We start from the raw sequence: 22,721 nt of genomic DNA on the forward strand, positions 1-22,721 counted from the left end.
CCCCAGCTGCGCCGCGCCGGCCGGCCCCCCGCTGCAGGGCCGGGGGCTCCGGGCGGGGTCCTGGGGGGCCCCGCTCCCCTGCAGCGCCCCCGGGGCTGGCTCTAGGACCCACGTGGCCAGCGTGTATCGCCCGCGGGCTTCGTTCTCGGGCCGCTGGGCGGGGCCCGCGCTGGTGGCTCTCTGGGGCCTGCAGCCACTGCCCCTGTTGGGGGGCCAGGGGCTGGGTGGGACCAGCTCCGGTGACTCGGGGGGGCACCCCTGGGAGGGACCGTGCAGCACCCTGTGGGGCTCCCCGGGCCCCTTGTAAGCCCTGGGCCCAGGCGCTCTCCACCCAGGGTGGCCCGTTGTGGTGGCTGTATTCCTGGAGGTTTCATCCCAAGCTAAAGGTTAATCTTTGGTTCCTGGAGACTCCAGGCCAATCCCAGGGGTTGGGAACCCCGGGGCATGGCAGGGCTGTGTCTCCTCTCTCCAGCCCTGCACCCAGGTCACTTTCACTCCCAGCATCTCCCTGGGGCTGGGTACCGGCCCCCCCCGGGGACAGGCGCCTGTTTGACAGCAGCTCTCCCCCTAGGCCCTGCAGCGAGAGCAAGGGGCCCACGGGCGAGGGTGTGACCCCCGCCCAGTACCGATCAGTCACCGCGGGGGAAGGAGTCAGTCTGGGTATTGGTCTGGGCGTGTCCCGCTGTCTCTTGACAAGATCTAATTCCCTGCTGGGGCTTCTGCTGCCCCGTCCTGTGAGCCCCGGGCAGGTTCCGTGATCAGCTCTGGATGTGGCCGGGTTTGCTGGAAATCCCATGCTTGCAAAGGCGGGATTTCTGTAGAGCTCCCTCCCGGGGCGAGCTCTCTAGGGTCTCTAGCGGGCTCCTGGGGCGAGCTCTCTAGGGTTTCTAGCGTCTCTAGCGGGTTCCCGGGGCGAGCTCTTTAGGGTCTCTAGCGGGCTCCCGGGGCGAGCTCTCTAGGGTTTCTAGCGTCTCTAGCGGGTTCCCGGGGCGAGCTCTCTAGGGTCTCTAGCGGGTTCCCGGGGCGAGCTCTCTAGGGTCTCTAGCGGGCTCCCGGGGCGAGCTCTCTAGGGTCTCTAGCGGGCTCCCGGGGCGAGCTCTCTAGGGTCTCTAGCGGGCTCCCGGGGCGAGCTCTCTAGGGTCTCTAGCGGGCTCTCGGGGCGAGCTCTCTAGGGTCTCTAGCGGGCTCCCGGGGCGAGCTCTCTAGGGTCTCTAGCGGGCTCCCGGGGCGAGCTCTCTAGGGTTTCTAGCGGGCTCCCGGGGCGAGCTCTCTAGCGTCTCTAGCGGGTTCCCGGGGCGAGCTCTCTAGGGTCTCTAGCGGGTTCCCGGGGCGAGCTCTCTAGGGTCTCTAGCGGGTTCCCGGGGCGAGCTCTCTAGGGTCTCTAGCGGGCTCCCGGGGCGAGCTCTCTAGGGTCTCTAGCGGGCTCCCGGGGCGAGCTCTCTAGGGTCTCTAGCGGGCTCCCGGGGCGAGCTCTCTAGGGTCTCTAGCGGGTTCCCGGGGCGAGCTCTCTAGGGTCTCTAGCGGGTTCCCGGGGCGAGCTCTCTAGGGTCTCTAGCGGGCTCCCGGGGCGAGCTCTCTAGGGTCTCCAGCGGGTTCCCGGGGCGAGCTCTCTAGGGTTTCTAGCGGGTTCCCGGGGCGAGCTCTCTAGGGTCTCTAGCGGGCTCCCGGGGCGAGCTCTCTAGGGTCTCTAGCGGGTTCCCGGGGCGAGCTCTCTAGGGTCTCTAGCGGGTTCCCGGGGCGAGCTCTCTAGGGTCACTAGCGGGTTCCCGGGGCGAGCTCTCTAGGGTCTCTAGCGGGCTCCCGGGGCGAGCTCTCTAGGGTCTCTAGCGGGCTCCCGGGGCGAGCTCTCTAGGGTTTCTAGCGTCTCTAGCGGGTTCCCGGGGCGAGCTCTCTAGGGTCTCTAGCGGGTTCCCGGGGCGAGCTCTCTAGGGTCTCTAGCGGGTTCCCGGGGCGAGCTCTCTAGGGTCTCTAGCGGGTTCCCGGGGCGAGCTCTCTAGGGTTTCTAGCGGGTTCCCGGGGCGAGCTCTCTAGGGTCTCTAGCGGGCTCCCGGGGCGAGCTCTCTAGGGTCTCTAGCGGGTTCCCGGGGCGAGCTCTCTAGGGTCTCTAGCGGGCTCCCGGGGCGAGCTCTCTAGGGTCTCTAGCGGGCTCCCGGGGCGAGCTCTCTAGGGTCTCTAGCGGGCTCCCGGGGCGAGCTCTCTAGGGTCTCTAGCGGGCTCCCGGGGCGAGCTCTCTAGGGTCTCTAGCGGGCTCCCGGGGCGAGCTCTCTAGGGTCTCTAGCGGGTTCCCGGGGCGAGCTCTCTAGGGTCTCTAGCGGGCTCCCGGGGCGAGCTCTCTAGGGTCTCTAGCGGGTTCCCGGGGCGAGCTCTCTAGGGTTTCTAGCGGGTTCCCGGGGCGAGCTCTCTAGGGTCTCTAGCGGGCTCCCGGGGCGAGCTCTCTAGGGTCTCTAGCGGGTTCCCGGGGCGAGCTCTCTAGGGTCTCTAGCGGGCTCCCGGGGCGAGCTCTCTAGGGTCTCTAGCGGGCTCCCGGGGCGAGCTCTCTAGGGTCTCTAGCGGGCTCCCGGGGCGAGCTCTCTAGGGTCTCTAGCGGGCTCCCGGGGCGAGCTCTCTAGGGTCTCTAGCGGGTTCCCGGGGCGAGCTCTCTAGGGTCTCTAGCGGGTTCCCGGGGCGAGCTCTCTAGGGTCTCTAGCGGGCTCCCGGGGCGAGCTCTCTAGGGTCTCTAGCGGGCTCCCGGGGCGAGCTCTCTAGGGTTTCTAGCGTCTCTAGCGGGTTCCCGGGGCGAGCTCTCTAGGGTCTCTAGCGGGTTCCCGGGGCGAGCTCTCTAGGGTCTCTAGCGGGTTCCCGGGGCGAGCTCTCTAGGGTCTCTAGCGGGTTCCCGGGGCGAGCTCTCTAGGGTTTCTAGCGGGTTCCCGGGGCGAGCTCTCTAGGGTCTCTAGCGGGCTCCCGGGGCGAGCTCTCTAGGGTCTCTAGCGGGTTCCCGGGGCGAGCTCTCTAGGGTCTCTAGCGGGTTCCCGGGGCGAGCTCTCTAGGGTCTCTAGCGGGCTCCCGGGGCGAGCTCTCTAGGGTCTCTAGCGGGCTCCCGGGGCGAGCTCTCTAGGGTCTCTAGCGGGCTCCCGGGGCGAGCTCTCTAGGGTCTCTAGCGGGCTCCCGGGGCGAGCTCTCTAGGGTCTCTAGCGGGCTCCCGGGGCGAGCTCTCTAGGGTCTCTAGCGGGTTCCCGGGGCGAGCTCTCTAGGGTCTCTAGCGGGCTCCCGGGGCGAGCTCTCTAGGGTCTCTAGCGGGTTCCCGGGGCGAGCTCTCTAGGGTTTCTAGCGGGTTCCCGGGGCGAGCTCTCTAGGGTCTCTAGCGGGCTCCCGGGGCGAGCTCTCTAGGGTCTCTAGCGGGTTCCCGGGGCGAGCTCTCTAGGGTCTCTAGCGGGCTCCCGGGGCGAGCTCTCTAGGGTCTCTAGCGGGCTCCCGGGGCGAGCTCTCTAGGGTCTCTAGCGGGCTCCCGGGGCGAGCTCTCTAGGGTCTCTAGCGGGCTCCCGGGGCGAGCTCTCTAGGGTCTCTAGCGGGCTCCCGGGGCGAGCTCTCTAGGGTCTCTAGCGGGCTCCCGGGGCGAGCTCTCTAGGGTCTCTAGCGGGCTCCCGGGGCGAGCTCTCTAGGGTCTCTAGCGGGCTCCCGGGGCGAGCTCTCTAGGGTCTCTAGCGGGCTCCCGGGGCGAGCTCTCTAGGGTCTCTAGCGGGCTCCCGGGGCGAGCTCTCTAGGGTCTCTAGCGGGCTCCCGGGGCGAGCTCTCTAGGGTCTCTAGCGGGCTCCCGGGGCGAGCTCTCTAGGGTCTCTAGCGGGCTCCCGGGGCGAGCTCTCTAGGGTCTCTAGCGGGCTCCCGGGGCGAGCTCTCTAGGGTCTCTAGCGGGCTCTCGGGGCGAGCTCTCTAGGGTCTCTAGCGGGCTTCCGGGGCGAGCTCTCTAGGGTCTCTAGCGGGCTCCCGGGGCGAGCTCTCTAGGGTCTCTAGCGGGTTCCCGGGGCGAGCTCTCTAGGGTCTCTAGCGGGCTCCCGGGGCGAGCTCTCTAGGGTCTCTAGCGGGCTCCCGGGGCGAGCTCTCTAGGGTCTCTAGCGGGCTCCCGGGGCGAGCTCTCTAGGGTCTCTAGCGGGTTCCCGGGGCGAGCTCTCTAGGGTCTCTAGCGGGCTCCCGGGGCGAGCTCTCTAGGGTCTCTAGCGGGCTCCCGGGGCGAGCTCTCTAGGGTCTCTAGCGGGCTCCCGGGGCGAGCTCTCTAGGGTCTCTAGCGGGCTTCCGGGGCGAGCTCTCTAGGGTCTCTAGCGGGCTCCCGGGGCGAGCTCTCTAGGGTCTCTAGCGGGTTCCCGGGGCGAGCTCTCTAGGGTCTCTAGCGGGCTCCCGGGGCGAGCTCTCTAGGGTCTCTAGCGGGTCGCTGTCAACAGCGCCCAGGGACAGGTCCCGTGTCCGCCGGGGCCGGACCTCCGGCCGCAGGGGGCGCTCTCGGGAGCGGAGCCAGCTCCGGCCGGCGGGGGCGCCGCCTTTTCGCCCCGCTCGCTCCGCCGGTTCCTCGGCGAGCGGCCCAGGAAGTGTCCGGCGAGGGGGCGCTGCGAGGCCTGGCTCCGGCCGCAGGTGGGTGCGCGGCCCCGGCCCGGCCTCCGCGCCCCTCCCCCTCGGGGGGTCCCCGCCCTTCGGCCCCCCTTCTCCCCCCCCGCCCTGGGGGGTCCCCCCGGCCCCCCTTTTCCCGCCCGCCCTGGGGGGTCCCTTCTCCCCCCCGGCCCCCCTTCTCCCCCCCCGGCCCCCCTTTTCCCGCCCGCCCTGGGGGGTGTCCTCCCCCCCGGCCCCCCTTCTCCCCCCCCGCCCTGGGGGGTCCCCCCGGCCCCCCTTCTCCCGCCCGCCCTGGGGGGTCCCCCCGGCCCCCCTTTTCCCGCCCGCCCTGGGGGGTCCCTTCTCCCCCCCGGCCCCCCTTCTCCCCCCCGCCCTGGGGGGTCCCTTCTCCCCCCCGGCCCCCCTTCTCCCTCCCCGCCCTGGGGGGGGTCCCCGTCCCTGCCCCAATGGGGGGTGTCTGAGCAAGCTCCCCATCTTCTGCCCCAAGAGCCCCCCTGGCGCCTGCCTGAGAAGCCCCCGGCCCCACCCCCACGACAGTGGCTGCTCCCCCCTTCCCTGGGCAGGGGCCCCCCCGGCCCGGGCCCCCCCCATCCAAGAAGCCGCTGCTCCAGCACCTGTCCCTGGGGGGGACCTGCCCCTTCTCCACAGTCGCTACGGGCCCAGCCGTGCCCCCGGCCAGGGGGGAGCCTGGTTCCCGCAGCGTCACCTTCTCCTCTGCGCTTCAGGGGCCCCGCTCCCGGGGGCAGTGGCGGGGTCCAGGCTTGTCAGAGTGGGCGGAGGGGGGCCGCTCAGGGTGCGTTCACTGAGCTCCGCCTCCTCACACCTTCTGTTTCTCACGTGGCTGCTTTGCAACACCTCTTTCCTCTCTCGACCAGCCTCGGGTGGGACTCAGCCTGCCCCTTGAGGGAAAAGGCCTTGCTGTGCATCTACACCAAGCAGCAGGCTGAGGTTAGTTCATGCCCCCGACCCATTTTTCTGGTGTAGACGAGCTCTTAAAACTGAGAACGCTGTGTATGAAATCCATGTGTTCCTCCCCGTGCAAATATATAGACTTGTTTGTCAAATATCCACTGAAGAATTTCAGCTGGTCTCAGACTGTAAAGAGATTGAGTCACACTGCAAAAAGAAAAGGAGGACTTGTGGCACCTTAGAGACCAACATCCGATGAAGTGAGCTGTAGCTCACGAAAGCTTGTGCTCTCATAAATTTGTTAGTCTCTAAGGTACCACAAGTCCTCCTTTTCTTTTTGCGGATACAGACTAACACAGCTGCTACTCTGAAATGAGTCACACTGGATAGTCCTGTATTGTGTATATTGCATGTTTGCAAGGTTGCCGTGGGACAGCCCCACGGGTCGAGTATTTGGTGAAAAGGGATACTGGTATCATGCTTCATCAGCAGTTACTTGTTTCCTGTTTCATAGTTTGTGTGTGGTTGTCACTGAGACCCTATTGATCTCTTTAATATTAGAAGATGGTACAGCTGTCATTTTAGTGATTTTATCTTTACTCATCTGTTAACTGATGTCTGGTGGTAATAACCCACAATGTCTGTAGATGCCATATACAGATATATCCACTTTAATGGTTCCCAGAGATTCTGTTTTAAACAGGTTTGTCTTTGTTGTAATGTCCTATACTTTTAAAGTTATAAATAAATAGGAAATGTATCTCTTTTTAATGCTTCATGTTTCCCATCTGTAAAATGCTGATAGCGATACATTCTTTTTTCGACCCTTTGTCTTGTCTGAGTTGACTGTAAACTCTTTGCAGTGGGGATTCTTATGACATGTTCATATAGTCCTTAGCACAAGGGGGCCCTCATATTGCCAGGGACCTCTATGGGCTTCTGTAATACTAATGATATTTTTTAACTGCAGTGAAAGGACTATGGCGTCAGAGCAAACCAAGGATGAGGTGCCAGTTCCTGAGAAATCCACTGCTGGCCAGCTGGCCCCGCGAGAATCAGACCCATACAAAGAACTTGACAGTTTGCCTGTGAGGTAGGGTGTAGGGGTGTGTGTGTGTATGTGTCAGGTCGCTCGCTGATGGTTTGTGCACAAAATCAATCAAATGGTTCCTTTGAATGGCCTCTTACTTCTGCAAAAGCAGCACGGACCTTAGTGGCAGAAGTCTAATGTGTTGTTAACTTATTGAACTAGTTTGTTTTAAGACAGCATATGGAGGGCATAGACAGTGGGGGAAAACTGAAGACCATTTCTCTACTAGTCCTCTTCTCCCTACAGCCCAGTGATGGGTATGGTGTTCTAGTTGTAGATTCTGAGTGAAAGTTTCTAAAATCCCTACCAGCAAAGAGAATGGAACCAATTAAAGAGTGTACGATAAATAGAGCAAATGTGGGAGCGTGGCCTAATGGTAACTTGGGTCTCCTTGGTCTGAGATTTTGGCTCTGCCACAGACTTGCCGTGTGGGCTTGGATAAGTTGCTTCTCCTCTATCTCAGTTTCCCCATCTGTAATATGAGAACATTGAACTACCGCACAGGTTGATTGTGGGATATACTTTTTAAAGCACTTATTTAGAGACTTGGGTGAAAGATGCAATCGGAATGCAAAGTATGGATTAGTATCTGTTTCTTTTGAATAGCATAAGTGACCTTTCTATACAAGAAAATGAGAATGATCCCCTATCATTGGAAGCTGCCGATCATAGCCAACCAATAACAAGTGAGAGTACAGGAGATGCTCATTCAGGAGGAGCAGAAAGTGATCCTGGGATATTGCTGACTGATGCATCACTGCTGGCTGCAGAGAACAAAGGAGAAGAACCTATGCCCAGAGCGGTAGGACACTCTGGTGCTGTTTCCAGAGAGACGCAGGCGTGTTCCTCAAATGAAGAGCTTTATCAGTCTGGTTCAGAGGGTTCAGACAGTGCGGTGGAAGAAGAAAGAACCTTGCTGACTGGGGAAAATCTGCAAACAGTTTCTCTGCACTTCCAGGTTGATGTCCATGCAGAACAGCAATATGCTACCAATAATTGCTCTGAAGGTGAACTGGAAGCTTCACACTTGCAGCAGGCCAGAGGGGATAGGGGACTGGAGCTGGATAGTAAACCCCTGAAAGTGCCACCAAATGGGGAGAATGGGATTGAAAACAGCAGAGTTGCGCAGGACTCAGATCAGAAAGCTTCATCCCAGAAGCCCTCTCAGAACATTGCAGTGCAGGTCAGGTACCAGTTTCCTTATGTTCATGAAGCTTGAGTTTTCTCTAGCTTGGGTTTTTTGATTGGGGGGGGAGGGGGAGGGGGAGGGGGCAGTGTTGCGGAGGTGGAAGACAGAAGCACTGATTCCCAACTGAGAGCCTGCTGTGTGCACCAGGCAAGCTCTTCTGGTTTTCTGGTTGTTTTGTTTGTTTCAGGCAAGTAAATGCTTAATAGCTCCATAGGGCCTTTTAATCCACCAATCCACAGTATGTGATGTGGCAGAGGATCCTGCTGGAACTCTTCCTAGAGACAGGATCCCTTTTAAAATCCAGTAATCTTCTTAGGTTTGGAACAATCCTTGTTGTCCTTTGCCAAAACGTTCATGCGATATATGCCTCTTGTAGCAGGAAGAATTAAAGCTTCTGTGTCTATTCTGAATGGTTTCTGATTTCCCTGGTTTGTAGAGGTCATTTTCTAGGCTCCCTGGAAGGGCTCTTTCCTTGGTAGGGTGTTACAGATGTCAGCTATTTTGTAGGAGGGAAGGATGTGAGAATGGCAGATAGCATAGTAATGAGTGAAATGAACTGCAGGCATTCCCGATACAAAGCAATACATGCCTCTGTACCTCGTAAAATCAGTTACAGTATGTGCGTATTGTCTTTTGTAAACAAAAAAGAGGGTGGGGGAATTATGAGCACCAACTGATGTGAGCACTGAGTCTGGTCCCAGTCGTGCTGCCCGGTTGTCTAATGTTTCTTCAAGGCTGATGAATGAAATGGTGTCAGGGCTGGCTCAGGAGACAACTAAAAGTTCCTCTAAAAGTGGGAACTGTTTGTGCATGAAACTATTGCTTGCACCTCCAAAGAGCTCTAACACAAGTAATCATTTCTACCTTTGCAGACTGACTTCAAGACTGCTGACATGGAGGTGAACACAGATCAAGATATTGAAAAGAACTTGGTGAGTACAATACTAAAGAACAGCCAGTCTTGTGATTAGAACAGGGGACTACTTCTCAAATTCCTGGGTTCCGATCACAGATCTTTTACTAACTCTGTCACTGGGCAAGTTACTCAGGCCTGAGGAGGCCTCCATTCTCTGTTATCAGGGTTTCCAACTCAGTGAAGTCAGTGGGAACTCAGGATCCCAACGGGACCACTGAAAATGAGGCCCTAAATCCTCTCTGTTTACTTACAGGTAAAATGACATTGGGTGTGTCTATACTGCAGTGTAGCTCCGGATTCAGGCTCAAGCCTAGCCCCCTTCTGTCTAAGCACAAATCATGCTAACTCAGGGTCCCGGGACCCCATAAGGTGGTGGGTCTAAGCCAGGACCCAGGGTTCAAGCCCTGTTGTTTTTCTTACAATATGATACCTTGGACCTACCTTTATTTCACTTTGGCCACAAGGCTGTTGAAATACCACTGACTTATTTCTTTCCAAATCTCCCTCACCCTTGCTCTTTTTGAGCTCCTTTGTTCCCAAAGAGTTTGACATGAATTGTCATAGCACTCGTGTTAGGTTGGGAAACGTTAATATCGTATAAAGAACAGGAGGACTTGTGGCACCTTAGAGACTAACAAATTTATTTGAGCATAAGCTTTCGTGAGCTACAGCTCACTTCATCGGATGCATCATCACTTTGTACTGCATGACAGGTCTGTCTGTATCATTCTCTTTGATGCAGTAGGTGAGAGGAAACATTTACCTACACGTTTGTCCATTACAGGGCAAAATGATGTCTGAGAGGGCTTTGTTGAAGGAACGTTACCAGGAAGTGCTAGACAAACAGAGGCAGGTGGAGAATCAACTCCAGGTGCAGCTCAAGCAGCTCCAGCAACGTCGGGAAGAAGAGATGAAGAATCACCAGGTATCAGATGAAGCACTTTTTCTCTCAACATCCAGCCTGCCCAGCACCATTCACAATTGTACTGCTAAACTGGGGTAATCCAGTGCTATGCTGCAGAGCACAAGATGCTGCTTGGAGAGGTCAGGCAGGGATTTCTCTTATGGGGAACATAGCACAACTTGCCAAGTGTGTGGGGATTCTTCTAAGCATCAGATATTGGTCACGGCGAGAGTCAGGGCTAAGGACTTGTTTAGATGTCGACTTTTCCAAATCTTTAATTATGTAACTACATCTGAATAAACAGCATGTCGTGGTCAGGTCCCTTCCCGTTCATGATTTCCTAACATCCCCATGACAACAGCAGCAATAGCACTAGGGAAGTGTTTCATGTATGAATCACAGGAGCTGGGAACAAGGAGAGTTAGCACTGTGTGACCAGTGTGGCCTGCAGCTTGAGAGCCATTGGATTAGACCAGTGGTTCTCAGCCTCTTCTTCCATACTGTGACCCCTTGTCAGAACAGAAAGAAGCTTCAGCACATCCTCTCAACTAGATTTAAAGAAAGGGAGGAAGGTTATTAACCCCTGACACCTGTTTGTGAACCCCCCACTCCTCCCTGCACGAAAACCTGTGACGTAGACCACTCATCTGTCATGTACAGCAGATTCTAGTTTCCTGTTCATAAGTCTCAGCCCATTGCCTCGCTTAACTAATGTTCTAACATTAATCTTTTAAAACCCTTTTGTGGCACATTTAATTGTGTGCATAATTACTTGTACCAAGTTCAGAATTTAAAAAAACAATCTTGTGGTGAGCTTATGTTCTTTATTTGCTTGGTGGTGGCTATACTCTAGGAGATCTTGAAGGCCATTCAGGATGTGACGATCAAACGAGAAGAGACCAAGAAGAAGATGGAGAAAGAGAAGAAAGAATTCTTGCAAAAGGAGCAGGATCTGAAAGCCGAAATTGAGAAGCTCTGTGAGAAAGGCAGAAGGTATTCCTGTGGGAGACCAAGTGTTTATTGAAATAAAACTGTGTGTGACTGAACACTAGGGCCCCCTCTGGTTAGTTTGATGCACTAGATAGAGACCGCACCACCATGCGACCTTTCTGGACTGTCAAAAGTATCTCTAGCAGTATGTATTTTAATATATTAGGGGAGGTCTGTTCAGGTTTTAAGCAACTCTGTCTGTAGTAGATCTAAGTATACAAAGGCTCCCCAAAATGAATGTATTTTCCAAGAGACAATGTCAAGGTTGTTGGCTGTAAATGCTGACTGATCTTGACAAAGGAGACATACAGCTGAAGCCCTGAGTAGTTGGGGTCACTCAGTCCTTTGGTGCTTTGCCATCTTGGTGTTGTGGCCCAATTTCAGTTTGATTGATGACTCCCTGTCTACCCAGAGTTACCCCTGTGGATGGTTTGCTCAGATGCTGCATGGATGGGTGCCCTATAGACAGCTAACAGTTTTGGGTGGCTGAGTTGTTCCTTGCTGCTCACCCTGAGCTGCTGTGGAGGGTTGAGTTGGGATGCACTGTAAAACAGCTGCTGTTCTTCTCTAGGGCCAGATGCTGCTTGCCTTTCTCATGAAAATTGCCTCACTGGTTCCAATGGGACTGTTACATGGATAAAGTGAGCAGAATTTGGCTCATACTTTGTAAAGTACTTTGGGTTCCTTTTGGGAGAAGGGAGGGGATGATCTTAAACTCTCTCCCAAAGTGTATCATCAACTGTCCCATGCTGTAGGTCTTATTTTGAAGAGCACAGCCATTGCATTTTTCTAAACAGTCCTTCTAAAACTACCTTCTTAATAATAATAATCCAAGTACCAAATCCACTTCCTGTGTGTCCCTCTGCAAATAAACCGGTCCTTGGACAATGACTTTCTTTGCACAATTTCATGATATAGCGAAGATTATGCTCCCCTGAAAGCATCACTGGAATCCTTACAAAAATACTGATGTGGTTGATTTCTCAATGTAGATCACTGTATGGAGCTCCTGACTTTGATGTGCTTTTAGTTCTGAGCCCTGTAGCAGTGATAAGTGAAAGGCTCCACACTTGCAGTAAGTGACTTGGTCTGTCCTTTCTCCCTTTTGCAGGTTACTGAAAGAACAGGAGGAGAAGGAAAATAAAATTGTTTCTCTAATCGCAGAGCAGTCTGATGAAAAGTAGGACTCTGTTTTTATAAAATCAGTTCTGTGGAGTGCTCTCCTTCCATTCCCGTCCCCTTAATTCATTGGAAACATTAAATCACACGCACTAGCTCCAAAGTGAGACTTGCTTCACCTTTTTCCCTGTGGGTGAATGTGATGCTCCAAGTGAGAGGCTGATAATGCGGGCTAGAGGCACGTGGGATAGTGTGCATGCTTTTTGTTTCCTCCCCAGCTCTGCCAATGCCCATCAGTCCCTACCTGTGTTATGCACAGGCTTCTCATGAGCAGAGACTGCCAAGTGCTTCACTGGTGTGGATGAGAATTAGGCCATACAGAATGACTTTGTCACCTCTACCTGTAACTGAACTTGTGCTTGCAGAGGTCAAACTAGGTATGCCATATACTTTTGCCCTAATGCTGTTTTTAACTTTGGAGTATTTATGTTCTGAGTAGAGACAAGTTCAAGCTTCAAAGTTCTGATCCAGAGCCAAACTTGGGTGCTCAGATAATAGTAATGGGCAGTAATATAAGACCCTAAAGATAGAACTTCTTCAGAGTTTGGGCTGTTTGGATCAGGGGTTTTGATTCATCTGGAAGGGACCTCAAGAGGCCATCTAGTCCAGCTTCCTGCACTGAGGCAGGACCAGTAAACCTAGACCTCCCCTGACAGGTGTTTGTCCAGCCTGTTCTTAAAAACCTCCAATCACGGGAATTCTACAACCTCCATTGAAAGCCCCTTCTAGAGCTTAACTATCCTTATAGTTAGAAAGTTTTTCCTAATCTAACCTAAATCTCCCTTTCTGCAGATTAAGCCCATTACTTCTTGTCTTCCCTTCAGTGGACATGGAGAGCCACTGATCCCTGCCCTTAATGTATTGGAAGACTGTTCCCAGGTCCCCCTCAGTCGTCTTTTCTCATGACGAAACGCCCCCTTTTTTTAACCTTTCCTCATCGGTCAAGTTTTCTAAGACTTCTATCGTTGTTGCTCTCCTCTGGACTTTCTCCAGCTTATCCACTTCTTTCTTGAAGTGCGGCACCCAGAACTAGATACAGTTCTGCAGGTGAGGCCTCACCAGTGCTGAGTAAAGCGGGACAATTACCTCCTATGTCTTTCATACGACAGTCCTGTTAATACACCCCAGAATGATATTTGCCTTTTTCACAACTGCAGCTCGTTGCTGACTTATATTCAATTTGTGATCCACTGGAACCCCCACATCATTTTCAGGTCTCTTTCTAGTTCAGACATGTGGTCTTTCTTTCTGCCAAACTTGGACAGGAGTAACCTTCAGCACAGTTAGGCAGCCGTCTCTCTCTTCCCCCCCCCCCCCCCCCCCCAGAGACAAAGAGAAGGAGAATGGACCGTTCATTACTACCATCTTTGAACCCCGTCTTAGAAGGTGTAACTTTGAGGAACGAAAGTTTGCAAGGATCTCCATGGCTGATTCAGTGGTGCCATTTCAGAGTAAGATGTTCAATGTCCTGCTCTGAAATGACTGGTCACTTGTATACACTGAGCCAGCTTGGTCTTGAGATCTACGGCCTCTACATGTCTGATGAAGGTCATTGCTGCCATAGTCTGCAAACTGGGTGCAATCCTGGGTGCAATCCAAGGAATGTACTGGCAGCTTACCCAACATTTTGGCGGTTCTGTGGTCCCAGGTTGCCAGTCAGCATGTCACACTAGTGCGTAAACAGACGTGTTCTGCTTTTGCTTCTAGGGAGGTATGGGAGATGGAACTAGATAAGCTGAAGAACCAGCACAATGAGATCAATAGGAACATCCTGGAGGAAACAGAAAGGGCTTGGAAAGCAGAGGTTGGTATAAGCCACATGGTTGCAAGTCATGGATTGATGCAGAACAGTGCACAGTCCAGTAGTTGTCAACTGATTTACCATTGTGGGCCACATCCACACAATAGATGAACTACCTGTATGGCCCTGAGAAGTCACATGGGCCGCAGCTGTGTGCTGACTTGGCCACAAGCGGGCCGTGGATTGAGAACCACTGGCCTAGAGTTAATAATCATGGCAGGCTGGGAATGGTACAGTGGGTGTCTTCCCTGCAAAAGGGGTGAAAGGAACAGTGGAGTGTCAGGCTCTTTGGATGGGTCTTGCTCTTCACAGGGGGCAAGAGAAATTACTGCACTGTGATCTGCTGATGAATGTTTGTCAGGATTGGGGCCCCGTCGTGCTAAGCACTGTGCAAAGTGACAAGCTCAGCCTGGGAAGATGAGCAACATGGCCTGCAGAGATAATCAAGTACATGAGCTCGATGTGTGTGATCTCTCTCTCCATTAGATATTGTCCTTGGAGAGCCGGAAGGAGCTGCTGGTTCTGAAACTAGAAGAAGCCGAAAAAGAGGCGGAGCTACACCTCACCTACCTCAGGTGAGTTCTGTATAGGCCAATAGGGAGCAAAGTAACCCCGTTTGCACCTATTCATCCCCTCCTAAAACCCCAACTAGTCTGTGTTTGAGTGTGAGAGACTTTGTTACAACCAAGTTAAGGTTTCCTGCCCTGAGGTCCTCTGGATGGTGGAGTTCCAGTTTTCCATGTTTTTTCCTTAATCTTTAGCTATTCCATATTCTTGTCTGCTGAGCCTCTGTCATGCACCAAATCTATTGAGGTTTGTGTGCTGTAGTTTTCTTCACCTGAATCCAGGAGATGCACATCTTGTGCCCTAACTCCCACACCTGAAGTTCTGCTCTCTTATACAGGGGGAATCTGTGTGGATTGGACCCTCCTTTCCTGGCTTTGAGAAGAAAGTGGGTTAGAGTTGCAATGGAGGGACAGGGGAAGAGGGGCAGGGTTGGGAGAAAAATGATGGGGAGTAACGTGTAAACAGGTGTGTCTGTTCTGTTTGTAGCTGTTCCCACTTTGCTACCGAACAACATGGGCTCAAACCCTCTTTTCGCTTTTAATTCTTCTTGTCTCTGAGTAGGTCAGCGCCACCCACACTGGAGACCATACAACCCGAGCAGGAGTGGGAAATGAGGCTGAACAGGATACGAATGACCAAAGAAAGTGTCCGGGTAGGGTCTCTGCTGGGCATCAAGCAACCCCTAAAAATACTTAGGAGGGAGGAATGGGAACATGAACCAAATTTAAGTACTAGATTGGGTTTATTTCTCTCTCCCTCTCCTCTTCCCTTCCCCTTCCCTCTCCACCCCTTCATTGATTCTGCAAGTCTTGTCAGGTGTTCTCAAGCAAGCCCTTAAATAATCATTAGATTAAACTATTCGGGACTCATACTGTCCCTGTTCTGTATCTCCTACAGCTCCAACCACATTGCCAACACTTACTGCTTAAACAGGTAATAGGAATAACTGCGTAACTCTGTCAATGAGCATGAAAATGGACATTCCCAAATGGCCAGGTGTTAATGACCTTGACAATGCTGTGCCTCAGATATGGTCTCAAACCATAGAATCATAGGGTTAGAAAGGACCACAAGAGTCATCAAGTCCAATATGCAGGATTTGTTGTGTCTAAACCATTGAAGGCAGATGGCGATCCAGCCTCCTTTTGAAAACCTCCAGTCAAGGAGCCTCCAAAACTGCCATAGGCAGTTTGTTCGATTGTCCTACAGTTCTTACAATTGGGAAGTTTTTCCTGAGATTCAGTCTAAATCTGTCCTTCTGTAGTTTGAACCCACTGAATTAGGGGACAGCTAAACACAGAGGAAAACTTTCAGGTAAATTCAGAATGCTGCTCTGACAAAGAGAAACTGTGACATAGGGTGTATAGTTAGTTTTTGGGTTCTTGTTGCCTTCATGGCAGGCTGTATACCTAGAACCCATCTCTGTATTTGTCTATGGCGTTCAGTTGCTCTATTGTTAATACACGCTTTCATGTAAATATTCTAACAAAATACATGGAGGCTGTTATAATACACATGTATGATCTTATTTGTAATAAGAAAAGGAGTACTTGTGGCACCTTAGAGACTAACCAATTTATTTGAGCATGAGCTTTCGTGAGCTACAGCTCACTTCATCAGATGCATACCGTGGAAACTGCAGCAGACTTTATATATACACAGAGAATATGAAACAATACCTCCTCCCACCCCACTGTCCTGCTGGTAATAGGACATTATTTGTAATGAAATCTCTTCCTAACATAGGGCTTTTGAAGATATGTTTGGTCAGCCAGGGTCTTTTTTTATGTGGGGCTGAAGGTCATTGCCTTGTGCTGTTCTGAAGAAACTTAGCTTCTCTTTGTAATAAAGTCTCAGATTTGGTCTGTGATGTTATTGTGGCAATAACTTTGCCATTTGTTAAAATATATCTGTTCCTCACACGAATAGCTGCACTACTTTCTATAGCAAGGCAGTTATAAAATGATCTGTCTTGTCCAGCCACTCTATGGTGGGCATGCAATCAGTAAGTGAAATAAGTGAGCATTGTAAAAGATAAACTTGATTAGATAGGAAACACTAATTATGGGCGTGTCCAGATGGGTCAGGACCTAGGAATTAAAACACAAAATGCAAGCAAGACAACTCAGGCAGGCCTGAGAATCTGGCTGATGTCTGGCTGATGTCTAACCATAAAATGCCCTCGAATACCGCATCATCACCTCCCCAGGAGGTTTGTAGGCTTGTTTCTCTTTTCTTCCTGAATAACATTCTGTAGTAAAGCTATTTAGTCCTGGACTTGACTCATCTTGAGTCGTGTGTATAGGATTCACTTGAGTGGGTGTCTGAGATTGCATTTGAAAGTTTGTACATCATCACTCTTTCTTTTGGTTTGTGAGCTGTACTCTGGGGACATGGTCCTCCACAGAAATGCAGTGACCCCAGATTATCCCTCAGAACTGACCGTGGATAGCTACGCCTCAGCTTGCCCTGTGCCAGTATCTGGAAATCCAGTATGTCCACATGGCAGCAGAGGCTGGGGTGAGGCTTTTGCATAAGCAACAATTCCTTTGCCTCCCCCATACAGTCCAGTCCAGCAAAACTGTAGCTGTGTTAGGGTGTGGAATCAGCCAGCGGGTGCTTGCTGTTAGGACCCTTCACCCAGGCAGCCATGGCATGCTGGAGCGAGGGAGACTCTTGGGCTGATAGTGTTTGGTAACACACACCCCTTATGTTTTTTGTTTTGTTTTGTTTTTTCATTCTTTCTCTTAGGACCAGTTCAATGCTCACATTCAGCTGGTGAGGAATGGAGCAAAGCTGAGCAGCCTGCCACAGATCCCAACCCCCACCCTGCCACCACCCCCATCAGAAGTGAGTGTCACGCCCCAAATCCTGGCCCAGATGCTCCGGGTGAAGGGTACCTGGTCACTCATGCACGGGGCTTTTCTAAGGCTAGCAGAGAGCCTCGCTGCTGACCCCAGTAGACAGTTGCCTGTATTGGGCAGACTGGAGGTGCAGGCTGGTCACAAACCCTGGCTTTGGTAGTGGTCTGGCACGTGCACATGTTCATGGTATTAGCCAGTTGGCTGCTCAGAAGTTACAGTGTGCCCCTTGTTCCTCTGGTGATAGCATGGCAGCTGCACTCATCGGCCGGCTGGGAGATGAAACTGGGGATCTGTGAGGTGTGGGTTCCTTGCCACTCACTCCCCCTGGTTTTCATGTCTGTGGTCTGGGTGGAAGGAGTTCCTGGCTGGTTTCCCACGAGCCTATTCTAACCGGTATTCTCTTCTCTCTCTCTCAGACAGAGTTCATGATGCCGGCATTTCAGCCCAATCCATCCCTTACTCCTAGGCTCCCGTTCCCCATTGGGCCGGTCCCGGTTCCCATGGTCATGCCCAGTGCTGATCCTCGGGCGCTCTCCTTCCCGCTCCTTAACCCTGTCGTCTCCAGGCCTAATCAGCCCTCACCCCCTCTGCCTGCTTCCCAAGGGAGGAACAGCCCTGTATTGGCATCTCTTGTCAGCACCCACAGCCCTCACATGACATCTGCTGCCTCTATCCCGCCTCCGCCAGGGCTCGGAGGAGTCAAGGGTGCTCATGAGTTTCACAGGCCACAGCCGGTCGATAAGCTGGAAAAGATCCTGGAGAAGCTCTTGGCTCGATTTCCCCAGTGTAACAAGTGAGTGTCCCTGTCTGGGGTGGGGTCCTGCATGTGGGGTAGCAACAGAGATATTAAAAGAGGCTGGACTTGAGTCTCCGAAAATGTGTAGCCAACAGTGCCATAGGAAAGGCTCCAAGGTGTTTGTCTGGAGCGTGGGAGCAAGCTCTGAGAATGCGGTGCGACAGCGGTTCCAGGGTAGGGCCAAGCAGTGCACAGAGCATTCTCCGCAAATGACCTTGGGTCCTCTAGCAGCATCCGTAACTGCTCAGCAGACGTAGCAGTACCTCACTGTCTGTGCTTCAGCTTTCTGTCTGCATAATGGAGATCCCTCTATTCCTCTGCTCGGCCAGGGCTTGGGACTGACTCTGCTACCAGTTGGGAAGTGCACTGAAGCCAGTGCATGATGTGTGTTACAGACTTTGCGGTGTTCGCGAAGACCCTTCTGGAAGGGGCTCAGATGCTGTGGTGGGAGGTGCAGTCTGGGACCCAGAATAAAAGCACGCAGTAGTGTTGCATTGGTGTGTTCGAACAGCAAGGATGGCTGCTGCTGTTTGCCCCCACTGCAGGGCTCTCTGGGTGGACATGGATTTTCTGGGTTCACTAGCGCCACTAGACTTGCCTCACCCTAAGGTATCCCAGTATTTCCAGTGCAATGAGAGCATGATCCCGGGGTAGGGTGCTAGCTGTGACACATTCTCCCTGTGTGACCTTGGACAAATCATTTGATCTCTGTGCCTCAGTTCCCCCACCTGTAACATGGGGCGATAGTACTGCCCTGCCTCCCAGGCGTTCCCTGAGGATCAGTGCATGGAAACCACAGTACTGGTGCCCTGTCGTCCACGTGCTGCAGCTGTCCTCTGGAGGAGAGCATGGCAAGTAATGGTACCTCTGACTGACCTCAGCGTGTGGTTAGGGAAAGGCCATGGCAGACTCCAACCTGTGGCAGCATCTCAGGTCCCTTGCTAGAAGGGGTGCTGGTTGCCACGGTGAAACAGACCTTCCAGCTGACTGGCACCTGGGACCAGAACTTGTGCTCCTGACCCGCTTGCTGTCTCCTCAGGGCCCAGCTGACGAACATACTGCAGCAGATAAAGACAGCGAGGAGAACCATGGCAGGGCTGACCATGGAAGAGCTGAATCAGCTGGTAGCAGCAAAGCTGGCCGAGCATCAGGGTGCAGCAGTGGGTGCCCAGGTGGGTCAGCTGCATGAGTAGTGTCAGGGTCCAAGTGGTGGCGGGAGGGGTTGTATTGAAGGAGGCAGCATTCGGCTCCTGGACAAGGCAGCCCCGTGGCAGTTGGTTGGAGCTCGTCAAAGGAGGGCTGGGCAGGAGCGAACTACAGCATGGGTCTGATCTGTGCTACTGTACAGGGCCATTCCATAGGAAACAAATGGCATCCACAGAGGCAAAGCCGGAGCTCCCAGCTTTCCATCCTGTCCAAGGAGGCGATAGTCAGAGTCCAACAGGTCCCCTCCCTGCTGGTCTCCATCACCCCCCTGTAAATACCCTGGGGTGACTTCAACGCTCCCTCTAAAACATGCCTAATACCTTTTATCATCTTTGCTAACAGCCACTTGGCCGAATCAGGGCCCCCATGTTTCCTGCTCCTCTGCCCCAGATCAGCGCCCCTATGTTCCTGCCACCGGCTCAGGTGTCTTACCCAGGGACACCATCACATGTAAGATGTTCTTAGTTACCTGGGCGTTCCTGCATGTTCCCCAGCATGGCCTGCAGGGCGCTGGGTGCACCCCTGTAATGTGCCCCACAGGCTGGGCGGCACCCTCAGTGCAGGCTCTGGGCTCTAACCTTAGACTGGAGACGGGGGGAAGGGCTAGGGGCCCAGGCACCTCACCATCTGCTCGCCATGAGCACTCAGCACAAGGGGAAGGAGTGAAACAGCCACCACAGCAGGGCACAGGTGAGGGCCTGAGGGGGCATACCAGTGCCTGGGATAGGCAAGCATGCAACACTGGCATGGGGCGGGAGAGAGCCCAATCGCAGTATGAACAAGCGGAGCCCTGAGGGAGACGGTCTGATCAGTGCCACATAGCCGGTACGCTTCCCTGTCCCCAGGGTTTCCCCACTTAAATGTTCAGCCCTGGCAAGGCCCCCCTCTGTACCTCCTTAGTGGGGATGGGGACAGGAGGCACCATGTGGACCCTGGGGGATGCAGGACACTTAGAGCTGCGCCTGGTGACCGGGCTTCTGTGACTCTCATTTCTGTGTGCACGCTTGCTGCTGTGACCCAGGCCCCTGCTACCTGTAAGCTGTGTCTAATGTGCCAGAAACTCGTGCAGCCCAGTGAGCTCCACCCGATGGCCTGTTCTCACGTGCTCCACAAGGAGGTAAGTGTAGTGCACAGCCCTGGCTTGGGACACCATCCTCCTGCCACTCAGCAGGGACCAGCTGCTTGGCCAGGAAATGCTCTTACGTGGCTTGTGCGGTTCAGGGTGCTGAGCCTCCCCCTGGGCTGGGGAGCCAACAGAGCTGGTGGGAAATGCAGAGCAAGGGACAGGAGTCCCCTGGGAAATGAGGCTCCCAAAGGAAAGAATAGTCCTCCCTGGGGCAGGTGAAATCAGTGAGCCAGCCTTTCCATGTCTTCGCTTCGGGCTGGGAGGTTTGCCCTCTTTAGGTGGCCATTTCGTTGCGGTTTTTAAGAATGCACAGTCATCTGATTCGTGCTCTAAATGCTTCTCTCTCGCCCTCTCCATGTTTGGAGGGTTAGACCCAAACTGTGTCCCGCTCTGGAGTAGGTCACAGCCGAAGGTTCTAGAATAGAGAGTGAATTGCTGAGCTGGCCCCCACTGAGTGTGCATCGCTTTGGGAGCTGTGAATTGTTAACTGGGGGAGGAGAGGCTGATCTTAGTGCCGGTACAGGAGACATCTCAACCATGGTTCACTAGAGTGAAATGTGGGGCGGCAAAGCCCAGTTGTCTGCCCTTTGTGGCTAAGGAGGAAACAGGAAGCACATAGAGCATGAATGGTTGCTTTTTGTGTTAGGAGAACTTAGTGATCCTGCCATGTTAAAAAGCTCCCCGCTGTGGACTCGGTCCCCCAGATGCAGAAATCTTAATGATGCAATCTGGAGCAGACCATCCCTTGGAGATAGTGCCCCAAACCAGCAAGATACTGATAGAATCTCTGTATAACACACCACCTTCAAGTTGGGCTGGTGGCTCCTTATTGCCTCTCTCTTTTTCAGTGCATCAAATTCTGGGCCCAAACCAACACAAATGACACTTGCCCCTTTTGTCCAAGTCCCAAATGACAGCCACTCAAACAAAGCATCTGTACTGGAGACGTCGCTGTGAATAGGCAGGATCGGTTCTGAGATTTCTACAGTTATATATTTATACAACCATGTATACACATGTACATTTTTATTATGTAGGTAATGTGTGTATAGAAAGTCTGTATACATACAAATTCATAAATAAAAGTATGTATATTATGCATAGATTTGATATCGTTCCTCCTTTTCAGATCATGCTTTATAGCCTAGCTGTCTTTGTTGCTTTCGTGTCTGTCTGTCACAAGATGCTGTGGGCCGAGCTGTTCTGCAGTTGTTGGAGCCTGGAAGGAGCTGTGGGAAACGCGGCTGTTCGGTACTGCATTGGGCTGTCTGGGCGCACACCTTGTAGTGGAAGAGCTCTGCGTGCCGAGGCTCTTGAGATTAACAGCCCAGTATTCAGTGCTGGCTTCTTGGGGGAAGGCGAAGCTTAGTCTAGTCATTGGAGTGCAGGGCTAGTGCGTGGGAGACCTGGGTTCTCTACACTGCCCTGCCGGTGATCTTGGACACGTGACTTCTCTGCCTTTTTCTCCACAGGTATCACACTGCCCTATGCACAGGGAGAGAGACTCTTCCTCCTGTGCTTAGTTCCTTGGATGAAAGCACTGTCCTGATAGGGGCTGGTACTGGGCCTCCTGAGCTCCAGCCATGATCCCATTTCTCGCCCGTCTAGGCCACAGCACTTCCTGCTCCCGTGGGAGAAGGCATGGGCTGCTCACAAAATGGGTTTCCTATGGTCGTGTCACTCCATAGTACCTTCTGCCTTAGGTTAAAACAAGCAAACTACCTGTAGCCCAAGGGACCCCACTGCTGAACAGAGGGTGAATGTTGCATACTGTGTCCAAGAGTGAACGCAGTCCGGGTGGGAGGATGGACACACATCAGCATCCTACACAAATAATTGCAGCCCAGCACGTGGAACTGGCCTCACTTAGCATGCTGTAGCTGGTACTTAAGCTACCATTAAATTGGCAGTTCTCAAACCTCCCGTGAAATGCCCTTGTGTCCACAAGTCTTTCTTTACCTTAGGGTAGGCCTGAGGCATGTCTAGCTGTTCAGCAATCCTCCATCCACGCAGCAGGACAGCAGCAATGCAAGCTTCCCTCCTCCATCCTGCCAGTGTCTCAACCCTGCCGTCACGGTTCGCTCAGTCTTTGGCCTCCACTGAGCCCCACTGCTAGTCTGTTTGTCCTGGAGACACCTTTCCCTGAGCTGAAACAGGTTGCTCCTCTCAGGAGCCCCGCCTGCCTCACAGCTACTGCTGGCCTGGGCCAGATTTAAGATGGGGAGCCAGGCTTCCTATCTCACTAGAGGAGTGGGCTGAACAGTGCAAAGCACGTCCTGCCAATATTCAAACCTTGGAACAAACTCACCCTGGCTGAGTCACTCTAGTCTTTGCTTTCTGCAGTTACGCTACTCACTGGGATTGCTGGCAACAGCAACTTCAAATATTAGTCCCAAAGTCTGAGAGTTAATGATCATCCAGGTGTGCATGGAAATGAACTACATTATTCTGCCTGCTGCTGCTGCACTGTTAAATACCTGGACTGAGCAGCAGCCCAGGAGTCACTGGAGAAATTAAGCAAATAATTTCAACCTGTGAATTCATATGAGAAAAACATGAGCTGCTAGTGGAATTTGTGTTGCAGTGTAATACGTCAGTGGTTCTCCCTC

General features: G+C 53.4%; 2 protein-coding genes across 5 annotated transcripts in view; one reads left to right on the top strand and one right to left on the bottom strand.

Annotated features, from left to right (window-relative positions):
• The window catches only part of PCSK7 (proprotein convertase subtilisin/kexin type 7), a 68,730-nt gene extending 63,390 nt beyond the window's left edge, over positions 1-5,340 (bottom strand). Inside the window, exon 1 of the mRNA XM_048827622.2 lies at positions 5,190-5,340. The gene's annotated coding sequence lies outside the window, so the exon portion shown is untranslated. The remainder of the gene's footprint in view (positions 1-5,189) is intronic.
• RNF214 (ring finger protein 214) lies at positions 17-21,215 on the top strand. Of its 4 annotated transcripts, none has more exons than XM_048827624.2 (17): positions 17-386; positions 5,451-5,523; positions 6,455-6,577; positions 7,181-7,757; positions 8,636-8,695; positions 9,464-9,604; positions 10,437-10,576; positions 11,685-11,753; positions 13,460-13,556; positions 14,040-14,128; positions 14,682-14,772; positions 16,872-16,970; positions 17,401-17,777; positions 18,820-18,952; positions 19,329-19,436; positions 20,008-20,103; positions 20,961-21,215. In XM_048827624.2, the coding sequence occupies exons 3-17, from the start codon at positions 6,465-6,467 to the stop codon at positions 21,024-21,026; spliced, it is 2,256 nt and encodes a 751-aa protein (XP_048683581.1). In that variant the 5' UTR covers positions 17-386; positions 5,451-5,523; positions 6,455-6,464; the 3' UTR covers positions 21,027-21,215. The 4 variants fall into 4 exon arrangements, with proteins under 4 accessions (XP_048683581.1, XP_048683582.1, XP_048683580.1 ...); XM_048827623.2 differs by lacking the exon at positions 17-386 and adding an exon at positions 4,319-4,599; XM_048827625.2 differs by lacking the exons at positions 17-386; positions 5,451-5,523 and adding an exon at positions 4,318-4,599.
• The last annotated feature ends 1,506 nt before the right edge of the window (positions 21,216-22,721 follow it).

This window comes from Caretta caretta, chromosome 22 (genome assembly GCF_965140235.1).
Source record: "Caretta caretta isolate rCarCar2 chromosome 22, rCarCar1.hap1, whole genome shotgun sequence".
Lineage (NCBI taxonomy): Eukaryota > Metazoa > Chordata > Testudines > Cheloniidae > Caretta > Caretta caretta.

Bases quoted from the DNA above. Each gene is read 5' to 3' on its own strand.
- RNF214 (XM_048827624.2), top strand. From the start codon at position 6,465: ATGGCGTCAGAGCAAACCAAGGATGAGGTGCCAGTTCCTGAGAAATCC. The intron at 8,696-9,463 runs GTGAGTACAATA...TGTCCATTACAG, and splicing joins AAGATATTGAAAAGAACTTG to GGCAAAATGATGTCTGAGAG. The intron at 18,953-19,328 runs GTGGGTCAGCTG...CTTTGCTAACAG, and splicing joins GTGCAGCAGTGGGTGCCCAG to CCACTTGGCCGAATCAGGGC.